We start from the raw sequence: 26,057 nt of genomic DNA on the forward strand, positions 1-26,057 counted from the left end.
AATTTAGTTTAAAACTCCTGATTGCCTTTACTTGATACTCCAGAACCACATTCCGTAACAAAGGACAGGTGAGGCTGAGTGAGCATGGTGTTACATGCCTTTAATCTCAGCACTTGGGAGACAGAGGTAGGAGTTTAAGGCCAGCCTGGGCAAGAAAGAGAACCTACCTTGAGGAAAACAACAAAACAAAACAAGAAAGCAGAAAGTGGATTGGGACACCAAAATATAAGAGGGGTGCTGGAGAGATGGCTTAGCGGTTAAGGCACTTGCCTATAGAGCCAAGGACTCAGGTTCAATTCCCAGGACCCACATAACACCAGATGCACAAGGTGGTACATGTGTCTGAAGTTCATTTGCAGTGGCTAGAGGCCCTGGAGTGCCCATTCTTTCTCTCTTCCTCCCTTTTTCTCTCTCAAATAAATATTTTTTTTAAAAAATATAAGTGGAAGGGGCTGGGAAGATAGCTCAGTGGTTAAAGGCTCTTGCTTGTAAACCCTGATGGCCTCGGTTCAATTCCCCAGTATCCATGTAAAGTCAAATGCACAAAATGGCTCATGCTTCTGGAGTTTGAAGTGGCAAGAGGTACTGGTACACACATATACAGTCTCTCTCTTATCTCTCTCCTCACAAATAAGTAAAATATTTTTAAAAATCAAAAATGGACTAGTTGAAAAGATGTTCCAAGAAAGGGAGAGGAGGGACAAAAGAAAGTCACAGGAAGGATTATGATCAAAATATATTATGTAAACCAAGCGTGGTGGCACATGCCTTTAATCTCAGCACTCGGGAGGTGGAGGTAGGAGGATCACCGTGAGTTTGAGGCCACCCTGAGACTACATAGTGAATTCCAGGTCAGCCTGGGCTACAGTGAGACCCTACCTTGAAAAAAAAAAAACCATACATTTGCATATGTGTGTGTGTATGTGTATAGTATATGTATGAAAACTGTCAGTAAAAAGGTTTACAAATTTTTAAAGTTTAAAAAAATAAAAGCCAGGTATGACGACACACACTGTTAATCCCAGCACTCAGGAGGCAGAGGTAGGAAGACCACTGTGAGTTCTAAGGCTAAAGAATGAATTCCAGGTCAGCATGGACTAGAGCGAGACCCTATGGGGTGGGGAGTAGGGGGGAAGATCACCACAATATATTGCACAAAGGAAGAAGAGATGACCAGAATGGTATGAATGATGGACATAACGAGGCAAAGGAAATCCAAGTCCTGATTATACAATGAATAGCAAATAGTCAATATCTGAATCAGAAAATTTATGAACAGTACCGTCACGTTATTAAGAGACCCACTGGCTAACGAGAGATGAATATAATTGCTTGGGGGGAGGATTACCCCTTTTGCCAACAAACCTAGAGAACTACTTGACAACACACTGCCCCACAACCGCAGTGTTACATGTCTAATCATGTGGCAATGCTGTCTTTCATGGAGACTGCAGGCAGTAAAGCACAAGGCCACTTTCTCAGGATTAACAAGAACTCACAACAGCTATAATTACCACAATAGTGTAAGTGTCTCACCAGTGGTGTTGATTTCCAGCAAAAAGTGGGATAAGAAAAAAGAAAAGCCCAAGTTTTCTGCATTGGTATGTTTATTAAAAATATAGACTAATGGTTCTGTGCTTCTGAGTCACTGTGTGTTCTGACTTCCATAAAACTCATCTTTACAAATACACTCTGCACAGAAGTCACATGTAGACAGAAGCGACTGTGGAGACAATATTGATCCAGACACAATCCCCTTAAAATCACACTGGCCAGAAAGTGGAGTCAGACATCATTTACAGTTATATCAACACTCACAGAGGCCAAGTATCACAGGAATAAGGGCACCCAACATCTTTCTGTACTTCCCAAATTATTGATATTTTAGCTATGAAGGCCAGTCACCACAGCCCTACTTGTTCTTGCAAGTAGAATTTTTTGTCCATTCAAGCAGTTCTTACACCTTTCTGGGCCAATTCATTAAGGACAGGGTAGAAACTGTAGCCACGTTCCTCATGTCATGTATTTTCATGCAACTGCCCATCCTCATATGCTGTCCAATTTCTTCAAGATAAATGGAGCTGAAAGAAAAACAAACCCTAAGTTAGGTTTTCAGCTCTACTAGTATAACAGGCTACATTACGGAACTAAGACTTGTGAAAACCTTACAGAATTAAGTCAGTATGTTTTTGAAAATAATTCTAAGTGGTGGACACACCTCTACCTGTACAACACGGCAAAAGGGATTCACTGTTTCCAAAGCAGTCCATTCTAGTATTACTCGATTATGATTACTACAAAGTTTATTGTGGGCTGAAGAGATGGCTCAGCAGTTAAGGCACTTGCCTGCAAAGCCAATGGACTCAGATTCAATTCCCCAGAACCCATGTGAGCCAGATGCACAAGGTGGCACATGTGTCTGGAGTTTGTCTGCAGCTGCTAGAGGCCCTGGAGTGCCCATTCTATCTGCCTCTTTCACTCCCTCAAATAAATAAATATTTTTTAGAAAGTTCATTGTTAAGCTGGGCATGGTGGCATATGCCTTTAATTTCAGCACTCGGGAGGCAGAGGGAGAAGGACTGCCATTAATTCAGGGCTACCCTGAGACTACATAGTGAATTCCAGGTTAGCCTGGGCTGGAGTGAGATCCTACCTCAGAAAAAAAAAAAAAAAAAAGTTCATTGTTACATTATTTCAAATCTTTCTTCTAGGTAATTCTCTCCCTTGGGGCCATAAAAACCAACTCCAACTCTTTCAAATGATAACCCTTTAGGATTTATTTACTTTGCAATACTAAAGACAGAACCCAGGGCCTTGCACATTACCACTCTAGCCCTGGGGGTTGATATTATCTGTGTAAGGGACAAACTTCTAGAGGAAACAAAATGAAATATATGTGTTTTTTTTCTTTCGTTTTTAGAGGTAGGGTTTCACTCTAGCTCAGGCTGACCTGGAATTCACTATATAGTCTCAGGGTGGCCTCGAACTCATGGTGATCCTCCTACCTCTGCCTCCCGAAATGCTGGGATTAAAGGCATGTGCCACCACACCTGGCACAAAATGATATTTTTCATCTTAAAAACTTATTTGAGGGCTGGAGAGATGGCTTAGCAATTAAGGTGCTTGCCTGCAAAGCCAAAGGATCCAGGTTCAATTCCCAAAACCCACATAAAGCCAGATATACAAGGTGTCTGGAATTCGCTTATAGTGGCTAGAGGCCCTGGTGCACCCATGCTCTCACTCTTTCAAATAAATGAATAAATATTTAAAAACAAAAACACAAAAGATATTCATTTGAGGGCTGGAGAGATGACTTAGTGGTTGTGGATAGTTTAAATAGATGTCCCCCAATAGATTCAGGAGTTTTATTCAAGCTTTTAACTTGGTGCTACTGTGGGTGGACCCTATATCCAGCCCTAAGGTATTTGTGATCGGATCAGATCTGGAAATCCAGCCAATGATATACAGAGTGTTTGAGTTCTGCTTGGGGCTGCTAGACTATGCTGGTAGAGGTTGCTTTTTCTCTATCTGTGTGGATTACCAATACGAAACTTTCCCTAGACCAGTAAACTTCAAATAAATTCCCTTCCTCCCTTAACTGTGCCTGGTTTGAAAGTTCATCCCAACAACCTAAAGCTTACTGCCACAGTGGTTAAGGACTTGCCTGCAAAGCCCAAGGACTTGGTTTTGATTCCCCAGGACCCATGTAAAGCCAGATGCACAAGGTGGCACATGCATGTGGAGTTTGTTTGCAGTGGCTACAAGCCCTGGTGTGTAATAAAAATGGAAAAAAAAAAACCCTTGAGGGTTCAAGAGATGGCTCAGCAGTTAAAAGTATATAAGCAAAATATAGGATATTCATACAAGGAATTGTACTTAAATGTGAAAAATGTTCTGACATATATGACAACATGGGTTAATCTTGAAAATAAACTGGGGGGAAAAAAGAAACTAGGGTGAAACCTAAGGACCCAGGTTCAATCCCCCAACACTCACATCAGCCATATGCACAGGTGGCACATCCATCTGGAGTTTGGTTGCAGTGGCTGGAGGCCTTACGGCGCCCATTCTCTATCTGCCTCCTCCCCCCCCCCCAAATAATAAAATTAAAAAAAATTAAACTAGTGGTTGCCAAGGACTAAAGAAAGGGGAAATGTAGTGTCAGCTAGTGGGCATAGTGTTTCTTTTAGGTGGGAAGAAAATGTTGGAAAACTGGCAGGGGCTGGGAAGATGACTTAGTTGGTAATGCACTTGCAGCAATAACATGAGGACCTGAGTTCTGATCACAAGCACCCAGGTACAAGGACATGGTGGCTCTGCAAGTGTAATCTCAGTGCTGGAAGACAAAAACAGGAGGACCCCCCACCTAGGGCTTGCTGGCTAGCTGATCTAGCCAATGTGGTAAGCATTAAGTTCAATGAGAGAGCCTGTCTCAAAAATAAAGTGGAAGGGCTGGAGGGATGGTTTAGCAGTTCAGGTGATTGCCTCCAAAGCTAAAGGACTCATGTTCGATTCCCCAGGACCATGTAGGCCAGATGCACAAGGTGGCGCATGCATCTGGAGTTGGTCTGCAGCGGCTGAAAGCCCTGGGGTGCCTATTCTCTCCTTCTCTCTCCCGAGTAAATAAAATAAATTAAAAAATAAATAAATTATTGAGCAACTGAGAAAGACACCTGATGTCGACCTTTGTGCTCCACACCCATGAGCACACACACACATGCATGCTCACCCACACAAATACATTTGCCCACACTCATATAAACATACACAAACACAACAGAAAAAACTGTGGGGACAGCTGCACACTTCATCAAAAATCACTGAATTGTACACTCTAGTGGATGTATTACAGAACATGCAAATTACAGCCACCTTAAAATTCATCAAATGTAAAGGTCACTGAGCAGCAAACATACTGGCAGTTAGGCCACCAAGGTAAAGAGAAGGAAAAAAAAAAATCAAAGGTGCAAGACACTGCTGAGTGAGCAAGATGGATCTGAGTGTTTCTACTCCCCTCTCCTGGGAGGCAGAGCAACACAGTGAAAGAGGGCCAGCATAATGGAAGCTCTCAGCCTTAGAGTTCCACCTAGGCCTAACTCAATCTTCTATAAGACTGTGTTCTATAGACTTCAATTATCTGAAGTACCTGTAACGTTTCACACACCAGACAATATACAAACACAGAAAAAAAAAAGGGGGGGGGTGTTATATTGAGAATGAGGAGATAGGGGCCAGTCACTTTTGATATATATCAGTAAAATTGATGTGTGTGTCTTTTTTTTTTTCTTTTGGTAGGGTCTCACTCTAGCCCAGGCTGACCTGGAATTCACTCTATTCTCAGGGTAGCCACTAGCTCATGGTGATTCTCCTACCTCTGCCTCCTGAGTGTGGGGATTAAAGGCGTGCTCCACCACACCCCCGGGTTTATTGAAGTGATTTGTAAAGATACCTCCCAGCTGTTACACTAATTAACAGTGATGCCCTGCATATGTAACCTTTGAAATCGGGCTCTTGTTTGCAAAAGGAACGTAAAGAATCAGGCTCTGGGCTGAAGAGATGGCTCAGTGGTTAAAGGTACTTGCTTGCAGAGAATTCCAAGTCGGCCTGGGCTAGAGGGAGACCCTACCTTGATAATCCAAAAACAGAACAAACAACAACAAAATCTAGGTTCTAATCTCCCAAAGACCTCTGGTCCAGATCAAGTGATAGAGGGAACTTTCTGACAATGAAATGCTTCAGGCATTCTTATGAATCCTACAGACTTACATCTTTCTTCCCCCCAATCCTTAAGAGAAAAAGTTGGGCTGAAGAGATGTCAGTGGCTAAGGCGTTTGCCTGCAAAGCCCAAACACCTGAGAGTAACCAGGTGACCTGAGAAATAAGGGGGCAGGAAACCTAGACCTGGGGCACTGTTAGGCAAGGAAGGGATAATGGCTGGGTAGTTCCTTCAGGAATGTCTGTCACCCTCCTGCTGTAACTCCATTTAGTCCTGACCTGACAAGTTTTTCCCAGGACAGTTGTGCATGCACCTGGCGCTCATTTGCTGTGGCTGGAGACCCTGGCGCTCCCATTCTCTCTCTGCTTGCAAATTTAAGTACATAAAAGCATTTTAGAAAAACAAAAGAGAAAAAGTTATTATCTTCTGTACAAATAAACAGAAGCATATCTTCGTTGGCTCCCAAAGCCCAGCACTTCGGTACTGTGCTTAACCTGGGATTCCAGGTGAGGTTCATTCACTGACTCGCTAAATGACCTTGGACCAGACATTTCCCGACTCTGGGACCGTTTCTGGGTCTGCGAAATGAAGGTGGGACAATACTTACAAGCTCCTTAAATACAAATGCTCTTAAGACCGGGCAAAGCCAGAGTGACCAACCAGGCCGCTGGGCCACCACGTGCATCTGGGTCCTTCCCCAGGACTGACAGACCTTGGACTGCGCGCACTAGGGCCAAGTCCCAGGCGGGCACCCAGCCTGCTCAGCTCAGCATCCCACGACCCAGGACAGCAAGCAGGGCTGGAAGCTGATGGGTGGTGTGGGCGAGGGGGGTCTCAGCCCGAGGACACTCACTGACTCGCAGCAGGGCCACGTAGATGAGGAAATTCCGTATGGAGGAGAGCACATCCTCACGCATCTTGCGTTTCATCTCCTCCGGGTCCAGCTTCGGAGCGAGGCCTTCGATCCGGAACATCGCGGCTCAACCTCCCCAGCTCGCACCCAGACGTCCTCTTCCTCCGCAGCTATCGCCACGCACCCGGAACTCCGCCCAACCCACTTCCTGTTCCGCTCTTCGATTCCGCGCCCGGCGACGGAAACCTGAGAAGGACAATCCTCTCTCTCTGGGTGCATGCGAAGAAAGGCGGCCTGAAGGGGGCGCCCGCAGTCTTGGGTTCCTGCCCGCTCTCTTCTACAGTCTAGGCTTAGAGTGGAAGCGCAATGCTGCAAGTAGTTTTACGAGACTTGGTAGGGGCTGGGCGCATAACTATTACCATCCCCCCAAATAAGAATTGCTACTATGTATTGAATACTCAATACAGTTCTCCTTAAATTACGTATTATAATTTCATTTTCTAGATTAGAAAATTGGAGGACAGAGTTCTTTAAAACAACAAATTGGGCTGGAGAGATGGCTGTGCAGTTTGAGTGCTTGCTTGCAAAGGCTGACTGCCTGGATTCCATTCCCCAGTACCCACGTGGAGCCTGGATTCCATTCCCTAGTACCCACATGGAAAAAAAAAAGTGCCGCATGTGTCCTTGCATATAAATAAAAATTTTAAAGAAAGGAAAAAAACAAATAAGTTGCACAAATGTGCTTTTAAATACAAATACCCCAGGTTCTTAGAGGGCCGGGTCCGCTCCCTCTTCCCCACCACAGGCTTCTGGCTGCGCAGAAGGGCGCTGGCTCTTGGGATGGCTGCCATGCGCAGCTCAGGGCGGTACTTGTTCTGGCGATCGTGTGTCCGATGCCGCTGAGGGTGGCCCTCGCGTTCTTGTTGACGGTGGTCGCACGTAGGCGGTGGCTGGCTTCCGCCGGCCGGATCTCCGCTTCATGACCACGACCACCCCTTTGCCGTGGGCGGCAGGACTCCCACGGTCTTGCGGTGGGTCAGCCCGTGGTAGCGGAAGGAGTTGCGGGCCTTCGGTTTACTGGGCTCGGTGCTGTTCGTCTGCTTGTTCCTCTTGATCAGGAAACTGGAGCAGTCCGCACGACCATCCACTGCAGATGCGCGGACGTGGCGGCCGCAGGCGGAAAGAGCTTTTTTTTTTTTTTTTTTTTTTTTTTTGCCCGAGGTAGGGTCTCGTTCTAGCTCAGGCTGACCTGGAATTCACTATGTTGTCTCACGGTGGCCTCGAACTCATGGCCATCCTCCTACCTCTGCCTCCCGAGTGCTGGGATTAAAGGCGTGTGCCAGGCTGGAGGGATGGCTTGGCGGTTAAGGCATTTGCCTGCAAAGCCAAAGAATCTTGTAAACCAGATGCACAAAGGGGCACATGCATCTGGAGTTCATTTGCAGCGGCTGGAGGCCCTAGTGTGCCCATTCTCTTTCTCTCTCTGTCTCTCAAATAAAGTATATATTTAAAAGAAAGAAAAAGGTGTGCGCCACCACACCTGGTTTATCTAGTCCTTGTATGTTGAGTATGTTTGAAATTTTTTGTTATAGGTTAAATAGGCAGAAATGATGAAACTTGCCTGAGATGATGAAACTAGTAAATGGCGGGGCAGAGTTTTATTGCTAGAGTCAGCATATTTCACGTTTTCTTAACGTCATTTCTTAGAGACGTTTGATCCTTACATGATATAGGCCTAGTAATACAGCGTGAGTAAGGAAAGTTCAAATCTGATCAACATTGTGCAGATGAGAAGAAGGCTCAAAGTTAGTGCACTGTTATAAAGTATAATGACATGAATCAGGTGACTACGTTACTCACATATTTCAATATCAGAATGTTTTTTTAATTTAAAAAATTGTTGCATAAATTAACCATTATTACAGGCTAGGAATATGTCAAATGATAGGCCTTCTATTAGTCCTTCAGTTCCTTCAGTCTTCTAATGGTCCAGGCCCCAGCAACCTCCATTTTCATGCAAGAACTGCAGTCCCAGATGTTCAGAAGAAGCGAGTGCACTTGACTGTTGGCTGATTTCAATTTTATTCACTCTTTTCCACAGGGAGGCACCACAGTGGTCCCATACTTACCAGTGTTGCCCACCTTCTTGGTGTATTTGGCCATGTTGCCAAGACATGAGCAAGACCACAAAGAGCTAAAAAAAAATTTATTACTTATTTATTTGAGAGAGAGAGAAAGGCAGATAGAGAATGGGCGCACCAGGGCCTTAAGCCACTGTAAATGAACTCCAGACGCATGAGCCGCCTTGCGCATCTGGCTTATGTGGGCACAGGGGAATTGAACTTGGGTCCTTTTGGCTTTGCTTCTTTTCTTCCTCTTCCTTCCTTTCTTCCTCCTCCTCCTCCTTCTTTTTTTTTTTTTTTTTTTTTTGAGGTAGAATCTCACTGTCCCTCCGACTGACTTGTAATTTACTATGTACTCTCAGGGTGGCCTCAAACTCAGAGTGATCCTCTTACCTCTGCCTCCTGAGTGTTAGGATTAAAGACATGAACCACCAAGCCCAGGAGAGAGAGAGAATGGGTGGATGGCCTCTACTCACTGCAAAAGAACTCTAGATGCATATACCACAGGTACTGGGGAATTGAACTCTGGTCATTAGGCATTATGGGCAAGTACCTTAACTGCTAAGCCTTCTCTTTAACCAGAATGTCCTTTTTTGGTAGTACATTGCATAGAAACAATGAGTTTGGGATAAATTAGAAAAAGCAATTTACTGTGGGAGCAGCTGATAATGTAAGTATTGCTACCTATCTTTCTGAATGACAGAACTTAAGACTCTGGAGTGAGAAGGAAAAACTCATCCACTTATCCAAAAGCATGCTTTAGTAAAGTCTTGCATCTATAATTCATGAGAGGAAAACAGAGGCAGCTCTAGGATGGGAGGGGATGACTCCCAAGGAATAGCCTGCCGCCACCCCTCCACGTTTTAAAAGCTACCCTGGGCCAGAAGGAAAGAACCTGTGGAAAAAAACCTGGTAAAAACTTGGACCGACTGGGCAGAAGGGCCTCTAAATCTGACACTGCCACTCACTGTGTCCCACGGGACAAGTCTCTGTTTCGCTGAAACTTCACTTCTTTAGTAATAAATGAAGACATGTGATTAGATGTTCTGAAGTCCCTTCCAATTTTAGAAATCTACGCATTTTGAATTTTAACTGTATGATCTAAGAAACAACCGTTCGGAGTGTGTGGATAACAGAATGTCACCACTTGTAGTCATTTAGACTCTTTTTAATTTTTTTTTTGTGTTTTTGAGGAAGAGTTTCACTCTAGCTCAGGCTAACCTGGAATTCACTATGGAGTCTCAGGGTGGCCTCAAACTCAAAGTGATCCTCCTACCTCTGCCTCCCAAGTGCTGGGATTAAAGGCGTGCGCCACCATGCCCGGCTAATTTAGACTCTTAATGCTGACCTAATTTTGATTAAACAGGTCAGATATGGAACCTCTGTATTTTTTAATTCATTGGGATGACAAAAGATTCCAGTATAATCTTTAAAGTCACCAGTAACCTAAAATGCTGTATTTCTGTGTTAGTCTTTCCTGTTCTCTTTATGCAATGAACTAAAGACAAAGGATTTACTGTAGTTTGCCATGAAAGGCAATAAAAAGTATGAACACAATTTAATATTGATATTGCAATTATTTGGTTTGATCACAGAAGAAATAGCAGTTGATGTCATAGCTTCTCTTGTTTTTCCATTTAGATTCCAGGAGGGATTTGGGGGCCATTTCCCTTGCCTCAGCTTCCCAGAGAGTACTGCATGTAAACATTGAGAGTATACAAGTGAAACATGAGAGAATTAGTGCTTTAATTTCTACCACAGGGGAGGAATTTGCATTTGCAAGATCAGAGACTGATGATTTACGATTGAGGAATCAATCCAGTATAAAAGCAAAGGAACCGAAGGCATGGTGGCGTGGTGGCACATGCCTTTAACCCAGCACTGGGGAGGCAGAGGTAGAAGGATTGCTTTGAGTTTCAGGCCACCCTGAGATTTTAGAGTAATTCCAGGTCAGCCTGGGCCAGAGTGAGACCCTACCTCGAAAAACCAAAAAAAAAAAAAAAAAAAAAAAAAAGCAAAGGAACTTTGTGTTTTCTAATTTGTAAGGCACTGTATAGACTTGGGCATTGAATAAATGGGGAACTGAGGGCCAGATATGCCTAGAATTCGCAAAATAAATGACTTTGGCTCAATGTATTGGTGCATACATGTAATCCCAACAGTTGAGAGGTGGAGGCAAGTGGATCAGAAGGTCAAGGTCATTCTCAGCTATGTATCAAGTTGGAGGCTAGCTTGGGCCACATGAGACCCTGTCTAAAAGTAAATAAATAAATACACAAATAACTAAATAAAAATAAAGTTGATTTTGAAGCACACTCGGAACTCAAAAACTGAAAGAAATAGGCATATTAAATATGAGCTGTTCTCACGGCTACCCCAAGAACCTTCTCCAGGGAGAGGACCGTAGATACTGAGGAGACTCGGAATTCAATAAAGCGGAAAATTAGAGGCTATCCAGAGTTCAGCACTAAAGGAGATTATAACACACTCTCCAAGGCTCAGGGAACATTGTGGAAGAGGGTTCAGAGCACAGGGTGGGCATGTGGACTGTGAGTCACTGTCCTGCCCCCTGGAATTGCCTGGTGCAAAGTCTCTCAGTAGAGTGGGTGTGAGGGAGAGGGGGCATAAGTGGATAACTTCATGGGAAAATGACCAAGTTGCAATATATTAGAGTTCCCAAAGATAAAAACAGAGGGCTGGAAAGATGGTTTAGTGGTTAAGGCACTGGACTGCAAAGTCAAAGGACCATGGTTCGATTACACAGGACCCACATAAGCCATATGTACAAGGTGGTGCATGCATCTGGAATTCATCTGTAGTGGCTGGAGGCCCTGGAGAGTCCATTTTCTCTCTCACTCTCTCTAAGCCTCTTTCTCTTTCAAATGAACAAGAATAAAATATAAATAAATATATAAAGAGGAGTGGAGAGATGGCTTAGTGGTTAAGGCACTTGCTTGCAAAGCAAGAGTATCCAGGTTGGATTCCCCAGTACCCACATAAAGCCAGCCGAACAAAGCGGTGCATGTGTCTGGAGTTCAATTGCAATGGCTAAAGGCCCTAATGTATCCATTCTCTTTCTCTCTCAATAAATAAATAAAATATTAAAAAAATAATAAAAAGCCTGATGTGGTGGCATGTACCTTTAATCCAAGCACTCCAGAGGCAGAGGTAGGAGGACCATTGTGAGTTTGAGGCCACCCTGAGACTACATAGTGAATTTCAGGTCAGCCAGTGCTACAGTAAGACCCTACCTTGAAAAAACAAAAAAATAAAAATAAATTTAAAAAAATATATGTATATATATGTGTATATATGTAGAAATCTCAGCACTTGGGAGGCAGAGGTAGGAGGATCACCATGAGTTTGACGCCATCCTGAGACTTTGCTGTGAATTCCAGGTCAGCCTGAACTAGAGTGAGACCCTACCTTGAAAAACCAAAACAAAACCCAAATAAAGCCAGGCATTGTGGCACATGCCTTTAATCCCAACACTCAAGAGGCAGAGGTAGGAGGATTGCCTTGAGTTCATGGCCACCCTGAGACTACATAGTGAATTCCAGGTCAGCCTGGGCTAGAGGGAGACCCCACCTCAAAAACAAAACAAAACAAACAAACAAACAAAAAAAAACAAGCAAGAAACAACAACAGAAACAAAATTCTGCACAAGGAAAGCACACTTAGAATCTCAATAGATTACTTTTTGAGGGGCTGGAGACATGGCTTAGAAGTTAAAGATGGGGCTAAAGAGATGGCTTAGCAGTTAAGGCGTTTGCCTGCAAAGCCAAAGGACCCAGGTTTGATTCTCCAGGACCCACGTTAGCCAGATGCACAAGGGGGCGCACAAGTCTGAAGTGCATTTGCAGTGACTAGAGGCCCTGGCATGTCCATTCTCTCTCTCCCTCTTTCTCTGTCAAATAAATAAATAAGATATTTAAAAAAAAAAAGAAGTTAAAGATGCTTGTTTACAAAATAAGCAATTCCTCGCCACCCATGTTAAGCCAGACAGGCATTTGTTTTCAGTGGCAAGAGACCCTGACAGAGAGACAGACAGACAGATCCCCCCACACACACATCACAATTTTTTTTTAAAGATTGCTCTATGAGAGATACTAAACATAGTTCTCACCTTCCAGATAAAACAACTTTCAGAAATGACTGCTCAGCAAGAGATAGCTTCGGGAAGAAGGCTTATTGAACCCTGAAGAGTGAACACAATTTTGATAACCTTCACCTCATTGGCATTTACTTTACATAATACTTAGTGCTCTGTTCTAGTATTTAAGATTGTTGTCTGCATAATTTATGACTCCATGGCATCTTTTCAAGTAGTCATGTAAACACCTCAAGTATAACAAATATATCATTGCTTATTGTCAAATCTACCAACCAACTGAAGGCAGGTATTTTATACCTGATAAAACTCACTAAATGTCCCGAGTGAAGGAACAAATGAATTTCATATCAGTTTTGTTTTGTAGGGGGGTTCAAGGTAGGGTCTCGCTCTAGCTCAGGCTGGCCTGGAATTCACTATGTAGTCTCAGGCCCTCCTGGAACTCATGGTGATCCTCCTACCTCTGCCTCCCAAGTGCTGGGATTAAAGGCGTGTGCCACTATGCCCAGCTTCATATCAATTCTTTTTTTCTAGGCCTTCCCAGGCTGACCTGAAATTCACTATGTAATCTCAGGGTGGCCTCGAACTCATGGCGATCCTCCTACCTCTGCCTCCCTCGTGCTGAGATTAAAGGCATGCACCACCATGCCCAGCTTCATATCAATTTTTAAGACCAGTGGCTGATATAAAATTCATTCACTGAGGGCTGGTAAGATGACTTAGTGGTTAAGGCACTTGCCTGTGAAGCCTAAGGACCCAGGTTCGATTCTCCAGATCCTACATAAGCCAGATGCACAAGGTGGCACATACATCTGGAATTTGTTTGCAGTGGCTAGAGGCCTGGTATGCCCATTTCCTCTCTCTCTCTCTATCTCTCTCCCCCCCTTTCTCTCTGTCTCAAATAAAAATAAAAACAATTTATTCATTGAAAACAAGAAGGTGTGTATATCTTTACTTACTTTTTGTTTGTTTGTTTTCCAAGGTAGGGTTTCACTCTAGCCCAGGCTGACCTGGAATTCTCTATGCAGTCTCAGGGTGGCCTTGAACTTATGGTGATTCTCCTACCTTTGTCTCCCAAGTACTGGGATTAAAGGTGTGCACCACCATACCAGATCTTGCTGTGTATATCTTAAGTTGAAATTGTCCTAAAAGAAATTTACCCCAAATTATATATATTTCTCTATAGTTACTTATTTATCATTGTTTTGGTAAGTTTGGTTTTGTCTGGCTAAAGTTACCTAAATAAATTTAACACATCATTAGCATTTTAAAAATTTTGTTAGTGTATGATCATTGTAAAAAGTTATGGGTTTCATAATGACATTCTCAATTGAGTTTATTATATATTATTATATTGACCTTTTCCTGTCGTCCTTCCCACTCCCACTAGCCCCTTTTCTTTCCCCAAATAGCTCCCCTTATACTTTCATGATACATATTTCTACTTTGAATGTGTATGTGTATATATATATGTATATATATATATATATACACATATACATATATATTTATACATAGAATTTAGGTCTACATGTGAGAGAAAATATGATATATCTCTTTTTAAAAATTTTTTTGTTATTTTTATTTATTTATTTGAGAGTGACAGAGAGTGAAGGAGGCAGATAGAGAGAGGGAGAGAGAATGGGCGCGCCAGGGCTTCCAGCCTCTGCCAACGAATTCCAGACACCTTCTTGTGCATCTGACTAACGTGGGTCCTGGGGAGTCGAGCCTTGAACCAGGGTCCTTAGGTTTCATAGGCAAGCGCTTAACCGCTAAGCCATCTCTTCAGCTCAGATATATCTTTTTAAACCTGGCTTATGTTGCTTAACAGACTGATCTTCGGGTCCATATATTTTCCTACAAAAGATATAACTTCATTGTTCTCTATGATTGAATAAAACTTCATAGTGCATATATGCCACAGTTTATTTATTCATTCATCTGTTGATGGAAACCTAGTCACCTACAAAATTAATGACAGATTTTTAATACTTATCTTTTTAATTTATTAATAGCAATATAATTATATAAAACCCGTATAATAGGTTTGTTTGTTTGTTTGTTTGCTTTGTTTTTTTTTTTTTAGGTAGGGTCTCACTCTAGCTCAGGCTGACCTGGAATTCACTATGGAGTCTCAGGGTGGCCTTGAACTCACGGCAATCCTCTTATCTCTGCCTCCCAAGTGCTAGGATTAAAAGTGTGTGCCATCAAGCATGGCATTGCTTTGGTTTTTTGAGGTAGGGTTTTACTGTAACCTAGGCTGACCTGGAACTCACTATGTAGTCTCAGAGAGGCCTCGAACTCATGGCAATCCTACCTCTGCCTCCGCAGTGCTGGGATTACAGATGTGTGCCACCACACCAGGCTTTTTTTTTTTTTAAATTTGTTTTTATTCATTTATTTGACAGAAAAAGAGGGAGAGAGAATGGCACTTCAGGGCTTCCAGCCAGTGCAAATGAACTGCAGACACTTGTGCCTCCTTGTGCATCTGGCTAAAGTGGGTCCTGGGGAATCGAACCTAGGTCCTTTGGCTTTGCAGGCAATTCCTTAACTGCTAAGCCATCCCTCCAGCCTACTTTTTGTTTGTTTTTTTTTTTTTTGAGGTAGGGTTTCACTCTAGCTGCCAGGATGACCTGGAATTTACTATGTAGTCTCCGTGGCCTTGAACTCATGATAATCCTCCTACCTCTCCCTCCTAACTACTGGGATTAAAGGTGTGTGCACCACACCCAGATTCATATATATATATATATATATATATATATATATATATATATATATATGTTATTTTTGAGAGAGAGAGAATTGGTGCCCCAGGACCTCAGCCACTGCAATTGAACTCCAGATGCTTGTACACCTAGTGCTCGTGTGTGGCCTTGCCCTTGTCTCATCTTTGTGTGTCTGGCTTATGTGGAACCTGGAGAGAAATCAAACATGGGTCTTTAGACTTCACAGGCAAGTGCCTTAACCATTAAGCCATCTCTTCAGCCCCCCCCCCCACCGTGTACTTTAAAAAAAATATTTCCTCTTATTTATTTGCAAGCAGAGAGAGAGAAGAGAGATGGGAGGGGGAAAGAATGTTTGTGTTAGGCCTCCAGCCTCATGCCATCTGTGCATCTGATTTATGTGGGTACTGGAGCATCGAATCTGGGTCCTTAGCCTTCACAGGCAAGCACCTTAACCTCTACACTATCTCTCCAGCCCCCACATAATACTTCTAATAACTTGTTTTTATCACAAAAGTACATATTAATAATATTTAGAAAATACAGAATTAAGAAAAAACAAAAATTATCTCCTGTAATCCTACAACCACTGTTGGCAGATTGCTGACAATCCTTTCAAGGTTTCTTCAGTATCCTTTCTCCACATTCTGTCCCTGAAAGAGGGTGATATGCCTACCTGACAAAAGAAAACAAACAACCCCAAAAAACAACAAGTACACATCCTCTAGTCTCATCTTAGAATAGACATTGAGCTTCCTAAAGGTAGGAATGCTCTTTTTTTTCCCCCTGCATATTAAAGTTGAATTACTATACATTATATAGTTTGTGAAGGAAGGAACATGCTGGCTAGCCATTACATAATTTTTGGAATTCACCTGGAACACGAAAAGGCCGGGCTCTAATACGTGAAAACTTATCTTACCATTTTCAGCAGAGGGTCTCTGAAGAAAGTCTCAGGTCTGGATGAACCTACAAAGCAATTTGCGCTTTCCTTGTTGCTTGGCCAACGTCAGCCCTCCTGCGTCTGCTTAAGCATGTCCAACTTTAGGCGTTCACCACTCTCCTCGACAGTTTATCTCTGGAAAAGTGATTCTCGTTTTTTGTTTTTTTCAAGGTAGGGTCTCACTCTAGCCCAGGCTGACCTGGAATTCTCCCTGTAGTCTCAGGGTGGCCTCAAACACCTGGCGATCCTCCTGCCTCTGCCTCCCAGGTTCTGGGTTTCAAGGCGTGCGCCACCACACCCGGCTGGAAAAGTGACTCTTTTTTTTTTTAATTTAATTTTTATTAACACTTTCCATGAAAAGTGACTCCTGATAGAGCCACCCTTGCCTCTCTCTACTATGTACCCTCTAGTCCCGGTTATGGCCTCCACACTGTCAGATAGAAATTGCATCATTTCCCACATGGTTTTGTAAATGTAGCCAGGGTACCATCACTTCCTTCCAGTTCCTCACATGGTAGATGGAATTCTCTGGCCACTCATTTTATGTTCATTTTTTATTTATTTATTTGAGAGCGACAGACACAGGGAGAAAGACAGATAGAGGGAGAGAGAGAGAATGGGCGCGCCAGGGCTTCCAGCCTCTGCAAACGAACTCCAGACGCGTGCGCCCCCTTGTGCATCTGGCTAACGTGGCACCTGGGGAACCGAGCCTTGAACCGGGGTCCTTAGGCTTCACAGGCAAGCGCTTAACCGCTAAGCCATCTCTCCAGCCCTGGCCACTCATTTTAATTGACTTTTGCACTGTGAACTGCAGGCCAGCTGCAGGATGTATTTAGAAGATGGAGTGTACCTAGGTGGAAAAGCAGGGGCTTGGGGGGAAGGTAAGTTTTCAATTTCAGCTCCTCTATCAAGTTGAAAACTTGTACCAGATGTCAAACCTTCCTGTGATTTTGCCTCTTCATCTGTAACAGAAGAATGCAGTATCTATTTCAGAGAGCTAAATAAAATAATGTCTTTAAGAGCTTGACTTATGAGAGCTACTAATAAATATTTTTTTTCACTAAAAAATTATGGCTTAGTCATACTCAAAATGGAACAAGTAAAAAAAATTTTTTTTTTACTACAACAGATTTGTTACCATGTTTCAGTCCCATTTAAGTCACCTCTGTCTGTAATTCATAGTAAATCTTTCCAAAAGAATTTCGGGCACCCATCAATCTCAGGTCCTCCTTACTATTCCATCTGGAGTCCAAGGACAGATTGGGTTTCTGGCCCCATCCATTCTCGGAGACTGCTTACTTTGAGGGAAGTCCTTACTGCCAAATCCAAGGGACCCTTGCTGTGCCTCAGCAGCATTTGACACTACTGGCCATAGGATGCTTCCAGAAAAGCTCTCCCCTCTGAGTGTGAGGAATACCACCGTCTCTGATTTTCCATCAGCCTTTTCAGTTACTCAGAAGCCTTTTTTCATACCTTATCATCTCTCAAATGACAGATTTCTTTTTTAAAATATTCATGAGGCTGGAGAGATGAGTTAGTGGTTAAGGAGTTTGCATGCAAAGCCAAAGGACTCCAGTTCGACTCTCCAGGACCCACATTAGCCAGATGCACAAGGAGGCTCACATGTCTGGAGTTCGTTTGCAGTGGCTGGAGGCCCTGGCATGTTCATTCTCTCTCTCTTGCTCTCTGCCTCTTTCTCTATTTCTCAATAAATAAATAAAATATATTTTTAAAAAATTTATGTATGAGAGAGAAAGAGAGGAATGAATGAATATGGGCCAGCCAGGGCCTCTAGCCATTGCAAATGAACTCCAGACACATGTGCCACCTTATGCATCTGGCTTAACGTGGGTATTGGGGAATCGAACCTAGGTCCTTTGTCTCTGCTGGCAAATGCCTTAACTGATAAGCCGTCTCTCCAGCCTATTTATCTATTTATTTCGGAGAGAGAGGAGAGACAGAGCGCACATGCCAGGGCCTCCATCTGCTGCAAATGAATTCCAGACACATCTGTCCCCTTGTGCACATGGATGACACTGCACACTTGTTTTACTGTGCATACAGCTTATGTGGGACCTGGAGATTTGAACATGAGTTCTTAGACATTGCAGGCAAGCACCTTAATTGCTACGCTATTTTTTCCAGCCTTCGCCAGCCTTTTTGTTCAGCATTTTAAAATATTTTATTTTAGCTATTTATTAGAAAGAGAGAGAGAGAGAATATGGGCATGCCAGGGCCTCTAGCCCTGCAAACAAACACCAGATGCATGCACCACCATGCCAAAACTGGGGTCCTTTGGCTTTGCAGGCAAACACTTTAACCACTAAGCAATCTCTCCAGCACCCCCCTTTTTAGAGGCAAGCCCAACAGACTGGCCCTTTTTGATGTGTGAGACAGAGAATTGGTATGCCAGGGCTTCAGCCACTGCAATCAAACTCCAGATGTGTGCACCCCTTTGTGCACATGTGTGACCTTGTGCACTTGTGTCACTATGCATCTGTCCACCCCTTTTTTAAAAAGTACTTTTTATTTATGAGAGTGAGGAGACTGGGCATGCCAGGGCCTCTAGCTGCTGCATATGAACTCCAGACACATGTGCCACCATGTGCGTCTGGCTTATATGGGTCCTGGGGAATAGAACCTGGGTCCTTAGACATCACAGGCAAGTGACATTACTGAGAAGCTACCCCTCCAGGCCTCTCTAGTGCCCCCCCTTTTTTTTTAAAATTTTTTTGAATATTTTTATTTATTTATTTATTTGACAGCGACAGACACAGAGAGAAAGACAGATAGAGGGAGAGGGAGAGAATGGGCGCGCCAGGGCTTCCAGCCTCTGCAAACGAACTCCAGACGCGTGCGCCCCCTTGTGCATCTGGCTAACGTGGGATCTGGGGAACCGAGCCTCGAACCGGGGTCCTTAGGCTTCACAGGCAAGCACTTAACCGCTAAGCCATCTCTCCAGCCCAGTGCCCCCCTTTTTTAAAAATATTTTTTTGTTCATTTTTTATTTATTTATTTGAGAGCGACAGACACAGAGAGAAAGACAGATAGAGGGAGAGAGAGAGAATGGGCACGCCAGGGCTTCCAGCCTCTGCAAACGAACTCCAGACGCGTGCGCCCCCTTGTGCATCTGGCTAACGTGGGACCTGGGGAACCGAGCCTCGAACTGGGGTCCTCAGGCTTCACAGGCAAGCACTTAACCGCTAAGCCATCTCTCCAGCCCTCTAGTGCCCCCTTTTAAAATATTTTTAAAAATTTATTTGACAGAGAGAGGGAGGCAGAGACAGAAAAAGAGTCAGAGAGAGTATGAGCATGCCAGGGCCTCCTGCTACTGCAAATGAACTCCAGATACATGTGCCACTTTGTGCATCTGGCTTTATGTGGGTCCTGGGGAATTGAATATGAGCCATTAGACCTTGCAAGCAAGAGCCTGTAACTGCTGAGCCATCTCTACAGCCCTTTTTAATATATTTTGATCACAGTCCCCTCGCATTACCTTCTCTTATGTCTGCTTTAAGGTAGGGTCTCATGTGGCTCATGCTGCCCTCAAATGCCCTGTGTAGCTGAATATGACCTTGAACTTATCTCCCTGTCTCCATCTCTCAAGTTCTGGCATTATAAGGCTGCCATCATAGCTGGCCAGCTACTATCTTGACTACACTCTCTCTCTTACAGGCTCATCCTTCACCTCCTCAGTGTGCCAGCAATCACTTTCTCCTCTGTCTTAGGCTGTTTAGAATACCTGAAAGTAGGCAATTTATAAAGAGCAGATTGAGGCTGGAGAGAGGGCTTAGTGGTTAAGGTGCCTACAAAGCCAAAGGACCCAGGTTTGATTACCTAAGTAAAGCCAGATGCACAAGGTGGCACATGTGTCTGGTGTTCATTTGCAGTGGCTAGAGCCCCTAGTGCACCCATTCTCTTTCTCCCCCACTTTCCCTCTCTCAAATAAATAAATAAAATATCTTAAAGAGCAGATTTTTTTTCTCTCTCACCATCTAGAGGCTGGGAAGCCTGAGATCAAAGCACCTGCATATGGTATGGTGAGGGGCCTTCTTGATGCTTCCTCCCGTTGTGGACAGTGGAGGGCAAAAGAGAGAACATTCCTGAGTCCCATTTTATAATGACATTCACTCATTCACAAGGGCATATCCATCATGACCTAAATACCTCCCATTCAAATGCACACCCATCAGGGATTAAATTTTCATCACATGAATTTGAAGGGAGGCATTGAAACAAAAATCCTGTATTGTAATAAGGGGTACTACTACCCATCCCCTCGACTTTAGCCAGGAATCTAGGAGACAACTGGGTTCCTCCTCACCTTTAGACCCTCTGTTAAGTAACCTCTAATTTCTGTCAATTCTGTCTCTTGAATATCTCTAACATTCAGCATATTCTTTCTACCCCCTCTGCTATGGCTTTTTGCTCAGGCCACCCGCCACCTGCTCTTCTGTCTTGTATCTCAGCTCTGTAAGTGTATTTTCCACTCTGCAAAATCCGAGTGATCTTTCTTTCTTTCCTTATTTGTTCATTTTATTTTTTCAAGGTAGGGTCTCACTCTAGCCCAAGCTGACCTGGAATTCACTATGTAGTCTCATGGTGGTCTTGAACTCATGGTGATCATCCTACCTCTGCCTCCCAAATGCTGGGATTAAAGGCGTGCGCCACCATGCCCGACTTTATTTTTATTTTTATTATTTTTTTTTGAGATAGGGTCTTACTCTGGTTCAGGCTGACCTAGAATTAACCATGTAGTCTCAGGGTGGCCTCAAACTCATGGTGATCCTCCTATCTCTGCCTCCCAAGTGCTGGGATTAAAGGCGCGTGCCACCATGCCCGGCCGGACTTTATTTGTTAAAAATATTTTATTTATTTATTTGACAGAGAGAAAGAGGCGGGGGGGGGGGGAGAGAGAGAGAATGGCATGCTAGGGCCTCCAGCCACTGCAAAGGAACTCCAGACGCATACATCCCCTTGTGCATCTGGCTTACATGGGCCCTGGAGAATGAACTAGGATCCTTTGGCTTTGCAGGCAAACACCTTAACTGCTAAGCCATCTCTCCAGCCCCTAAGTATCATTTTGTAATGTCAATCTCATGTATATAATACTTTAATTATTTTCCATTGTCTTCAGAAAAATGTACAAGTGCATTGATCTTGTTTTCTTCTTTTGCTAATCTTATTCCTCTCATCCCTTTCTCTTCCTCAGCTTGTTGAGTTTTCCTCACTCTTTCTCTATCCTTCTCTTTTTCAGCTCAGTTTCCCATCCTCATATTATAAATTATTGGTGGCTTCTTGAATTGATCAAACTCTTTGGGTTCAGTTCTCTTTTTTTTTCTTTCTTTTTAATTTTTATTTATTTATTTGAGTGACAGACAGAGAGAGAAAGGTGGGGAGAGAGAGAGATAGAGAGAGAAATGGCGTGCCAGGACCTCCAGCCACTGCAAACAAACTCCAGATGCCTGCGTCCCCTTGTGCATCTGGCTAACATGGGTCCTGGGGAACCAAGCCTTGAACCAGGGTCCTTAGGCTTCACAGGCAAGCGCTTAACGGCTAAGTCATCTCTCCAGCCCGCTTTCTTTCTTTATTGAGGTAGGGTCTCATGTTGGCCAAGCTTACCTGGATCTTACTTTGTAGTCCCAGGCTGGCCTCAAACTCACAGCAATCCTCCTACCTCTGCATCCCAAGGTCTGGAATTAAAGGTGTGTGCCACCATACCCAGCCCTTTGGGTTATTATACATGATTAAAATTTCTGGGCTGGAGGGATAGCTTAGCAGTTGAGGCACTTGCCTGTAAAGGCAAAGGACCCAGGTTCGATTCCATACGACCCACATTAGCCAGATGCACAAGGGGCACATGCATCTGGAGTTATGTTGTAGTGGCTGGTGGCCCTGGAGCACCCATTCTCTCTCTATCTCAATCCTCTCTCTCTCTGCTTGCAAATAAATAAATTAACTAATTTGCAGTGGCTGGAGGCCCTGATGTGCCCATTCTCTCTCTTTCTTTCTCGATCTTCCTCTTTCTCTGTCAAATAAATAAAAATAAAATATTTTAAAAAAAAAACAACCTTTCCGGACTGTAGAGATGGCAGTTAAGGCACTTGCCTGCAAAGCCAAAGGACCCAGGTTTGATTCCCCAGGACTCATGTAAGCTAGATGCTCAAGGTGGTATGTGCAACTGGAGTTCATTTGCAGTGGCTAAAGGCCTTGGTGCACCCATTCTCTCTCTCTCTTTCTTCTTCTTACTTTCTCTCCCCTCTGCTTCCCCCCACTTCTATCTCAAATAAATAAATAAATAAAAATTAAAAAGAAACTTCTTTTCCTATCTCTTCATACAGCTTACTCTTGTTGCCATTTAGAAATCATCTTAGATGTCAAAACGTCATTACTACTTTAGTAATAGTACTGGGCCAGTGCTGGCTGCTAACTCTATAACATAAGATGCTCACGCCAGGGGCACCTGGGATGGGGGGGTATATGGGATTCTCTACACTACCTTTGCAAATTTAAATCTTTTTTTTTTTTTTTTGAGGCAGGGTTTTACTCTAGCTTAGGCTGGCCTTAAGCTCACTGTTATCCTTCTATCTCACCCTTTAGTGTGCTGATATTAATTAAAAGTATGTACCAGTCAGGCATGGTGGCATATGTCTTTAATCCCAACACTTGGGATTAAAGGTAGGAGGATCACCATGCATTTGAGGCCTGTCTGGGACTACAGAATGAGTTCCAGCTCATCTTGGGCTAGAGTAAGACCCTACCTTGGAAAAAAACAAACAAACAAAAAAAAAAAAACTTGCACTACTGGCTTGATGTAAATCTTTTTTTTTTTTAAAATTATTTATTTATTTATTTGAGAGCGACAGACACAGAGAGAAAGACAGATAGAGGAAGAGAGAGAGAATGGGCGCGCCAGGGCTTCCAGCCTCTGCAAACGAACAACAGACGCATGCGTCCCCTTGTGCATCTGGCTAACGTGGGACCTGGGGAACCGAGCCTTGAACCGGGGTCCTTAGGCTTCACAGGCAAGCGCTTAACCGCTAAGCCATCTCTCCAGCCCTTGATGTAAATCTTAAAGGAAGAGTGTCTATGAAGACCTGTGCTGGCTTAGTTTTCGCTTCTATGCATCTATGAGACCAAAGGCATCCAAAATCATGTCCTGACATTGTCTGCATCTGTCCACTCCACTGACAAGCCATAACGTTGCAAGACGTGGTGGCGCACGCCTTTAATCCCAGCACTCAGGAGGCAGAGGTAGGAGGATCGCTGTGAGTTCAAGGCCTCCCTGAGACTACATAGTGAATTCCAGGCTAGAGTGAGACCCTACCTTATAAAACCAACCAACCAACCAAACAAAAAACAACCCAACAACAAAATACCCATAAATTCTTGTCTCCTCATTTTTATATTCCCCAAACTAGCATAGTGCTTAGTAAATGAGAACTGCTCAGTTTTTCTCTAGGAAATGTTTGCTATTGAAAACATTGGTATTTGGGGGAGAGGCAGTACCAAAACTTTTTGAATGGTAACCTGAAATTATAGGGGAAAAAAATTCTTAAAAGTCTCCGAGGTCCTAGACAACTTATGGGCTCTGCTTGGTTGTTAGCATGTGGACTTGGGAGACCCGTGGCGACGGCTGGACATGAACATTGTCCGCATCCCCATTCAACCTTTCTGTTCCCTAGACAGCCACGTGACACTGGTTCCTCTGCAGGTAAAGAGCCCCGGGCTGGCCGAGCTGGCTTAATTGACTCCAGGTGAGCCTGGCAGGCTGCTGGCACATCCCAGGAGGGTGTGGACTGTGTGTCAAGTGTTTGAAAGCCAAATAGGGCAGAGAGCAAAGGAACCGGTTGGAAGAATGACACACAAGGCGATGAATCTCCAGTTTGCAATTCTATTCTCATCTCTTGAAGTCATGAGCTGACCTAGATCAAGTGTCTACCTCCTTGAAAGGTTCCAGAGTCCATGTTTGTAAAATGAGGAGTTGGATTGACCAGTCGCTAAGATCCCCTGCAGGGTTGATGCTTGGTGGTCAGAGTGAAGATTGGACACAGCAGCGGAAAGACACAAGTAAGTGTGTATTACGGCTACGTAGCAACTGCACCCTGGGTTCCAGCTGAGCGGAAGTCTCAGGACAAGGAGCCAAGCTAGGACACAGATGTGTTTAAGGCTCTGGGTCGCAAGAACTCATGATAGTGTCTCAAGGATTTAACTCAAGTCTGTTAGAAGGGAGCATCCCAAGGATTGACGGGTGATGGGGGCGGGGGGGGGGGTTGGTAAAGCAGTAGTAATTTCCACCTAATAAAATGACCACATCTGGGGAATGTTTTTGTTTATTAGCTGAGAGTTATGGTCATTTGTTTTGCACTGAAATAATCTGTCTTAAACTGATGCAAAGTCCTACTTGGAACATGGCCGGGGCAGGAGGGACAGCAGTACTGTATTATTGAATTGAGCTGTTGCAATCATGAATTGAGATGAACCACAGTTTGAGGCTATGAACAATCAAGTCATAGAAATTTAGAATTGTCTTAACTCAAGTTGAACAAAAGGAAGTTTACCTGTCAACTGGTTGTTAGTAGCTTTGAAAAATTGTTTTAGTTATTTTTTAAGAACTCTGTGTGTGTACATGCTTGCAGGCCCCAGGGTCTCTTGCCACTGAAAATGCATACCTGTCCAGCTTTACGTGGGTGCCTGGGGATTGAACCCAGGCCAGCAGGCTTTGCAAGCAACTGCTTTAACTGCTGAGCAATTATCACAGACCCCTATTTTAGTTAACTTTTTATAACAATAATAATTTTATCAGTGTATATTTATTGTATGAAATAATGGGCTTCAGGCAGCAGGGTAGAACACACCTTTAATCCCAGCACTCGGGAGGCAGAGGTTGGAGAGTAGCCATGAGTTTGGGCCAGCCTGGGACTACAGAGTGAGTGCCAGGTCAGCCTGAGATAGAGTGGGACCCTACCTCGAAACAAACAAAAAGAAAAGGACTTCATTGTAACATTTCTATATGTTCATATAAAGTATTTTTTATCATACTCACCTCAATCACCCTCTCTTGTCCTCTCTACCTCCTTCTGATTCTTTTTCCTGTTCCCTAGTCCCTTCTATTTCTTTCTCTTTTGATTTGATCCAATGACAGAAAATATATTTGTCTTTCTGATGCTGGATTATTTTACTTAGCATGATGCTCTCCAGTACCATTCCTTTTCATGTAAATAAATGACTTCATTCTTTTTTAAATAACTAAATAAAACCCCATTGTATATATATATATGCCATACTTTATTTACCCATTGAGGGATACATAGGTTGATCCCATAGCTTGGCTATTGTGAATGGTGCCACATAAGTATGAATGACCAGGAATCTGTATTGTAAGCTGATTTTGATTCCTTTGAATATATGCCATAAGTGTTATAGCTACTATGGTCATTCTGCTTTTAGTGTTTTGTTTGTTTGTTTGTTTTTGTAGAAGGTGGCAAGGGCTTTGACAAGTACATTAAAGTTTTCTTGGGAACCACATGATGTAGCCCATCATGGTGGCATAAGTATATAATTCCAGCACTTCAGAGGCTAAGG

At 43.5% G+C, this 26,057-nt stretch overlaps 1 protein-coding gene and 1 pseudogene across 1 annotated transcript; both read right to left on the reverse strand.

The window, feature by feature from the left end:
• Positions 1-1,589: 1,589 nt before the first annotated feature.
• On the reverse strand, positions 1,590-6,762 carry Tomm5 (translocase of outer mitochondrial membrane 5). Its single transcript, XM_004658309.2, has 2 exons — positions 6,570-6,762; positions 1,590-2,081 (listed from the first exon to the last, which is right to left on the reverse strand). Exons 1-2 carry the CDS (start codon positions 6,688-6,690, stop codon positions 2,047-2,049), a joined length of 156 nt encoding a protein of 51 aa, XP_004658366.1. The 5' UTR covers positions 6,691-6,762; the 3' UTR covers positions 1,590-2,046.
• Positions 6,763-7,330: 568 nt separating this feature from the next.
• On the reverse strand, positions 7,331-8,732 carry LOC101604655 (annotated as a pseudogene).
• Between the last annotated feature and the right edge of the window lie 17,325 nt (positions 8,733-26,057).

Source organism: Jaculus jaculus, chromosome 1 (genome assembly GCF_020740685.1).
Source record: "Jaculus jaculus isolate mJacJac1 chromosome 1, mJacJac1.mat.Y.cur, whole genome shotgun sequence".
Taxonomy (NCBI): domain Eukaryota; kingdom Metazoa; phylum Chordata; class Mammalia; order Rodentia; family Dipodidae; genus Jaculus; species Jaculus jaculus.

Excerpts from the sequence above, each read along its gene's own strand:
- Tomm5 (XM_004658309.2), bottom strand. The coding sequence starts at position 6,690 with ATGTTCCGGATCGAAGGCCTCGCTCCGAAGCTGGACCCGGAGGAGATG. Across the intron at positions 2,082-6,569 it reads CGTGGCCCTGCTGCGAGTCA|CTCCATTTATCTTGAAGAAA; the intron begins GTGAGTGTCCTC and ends TTTTTCTTTCAG.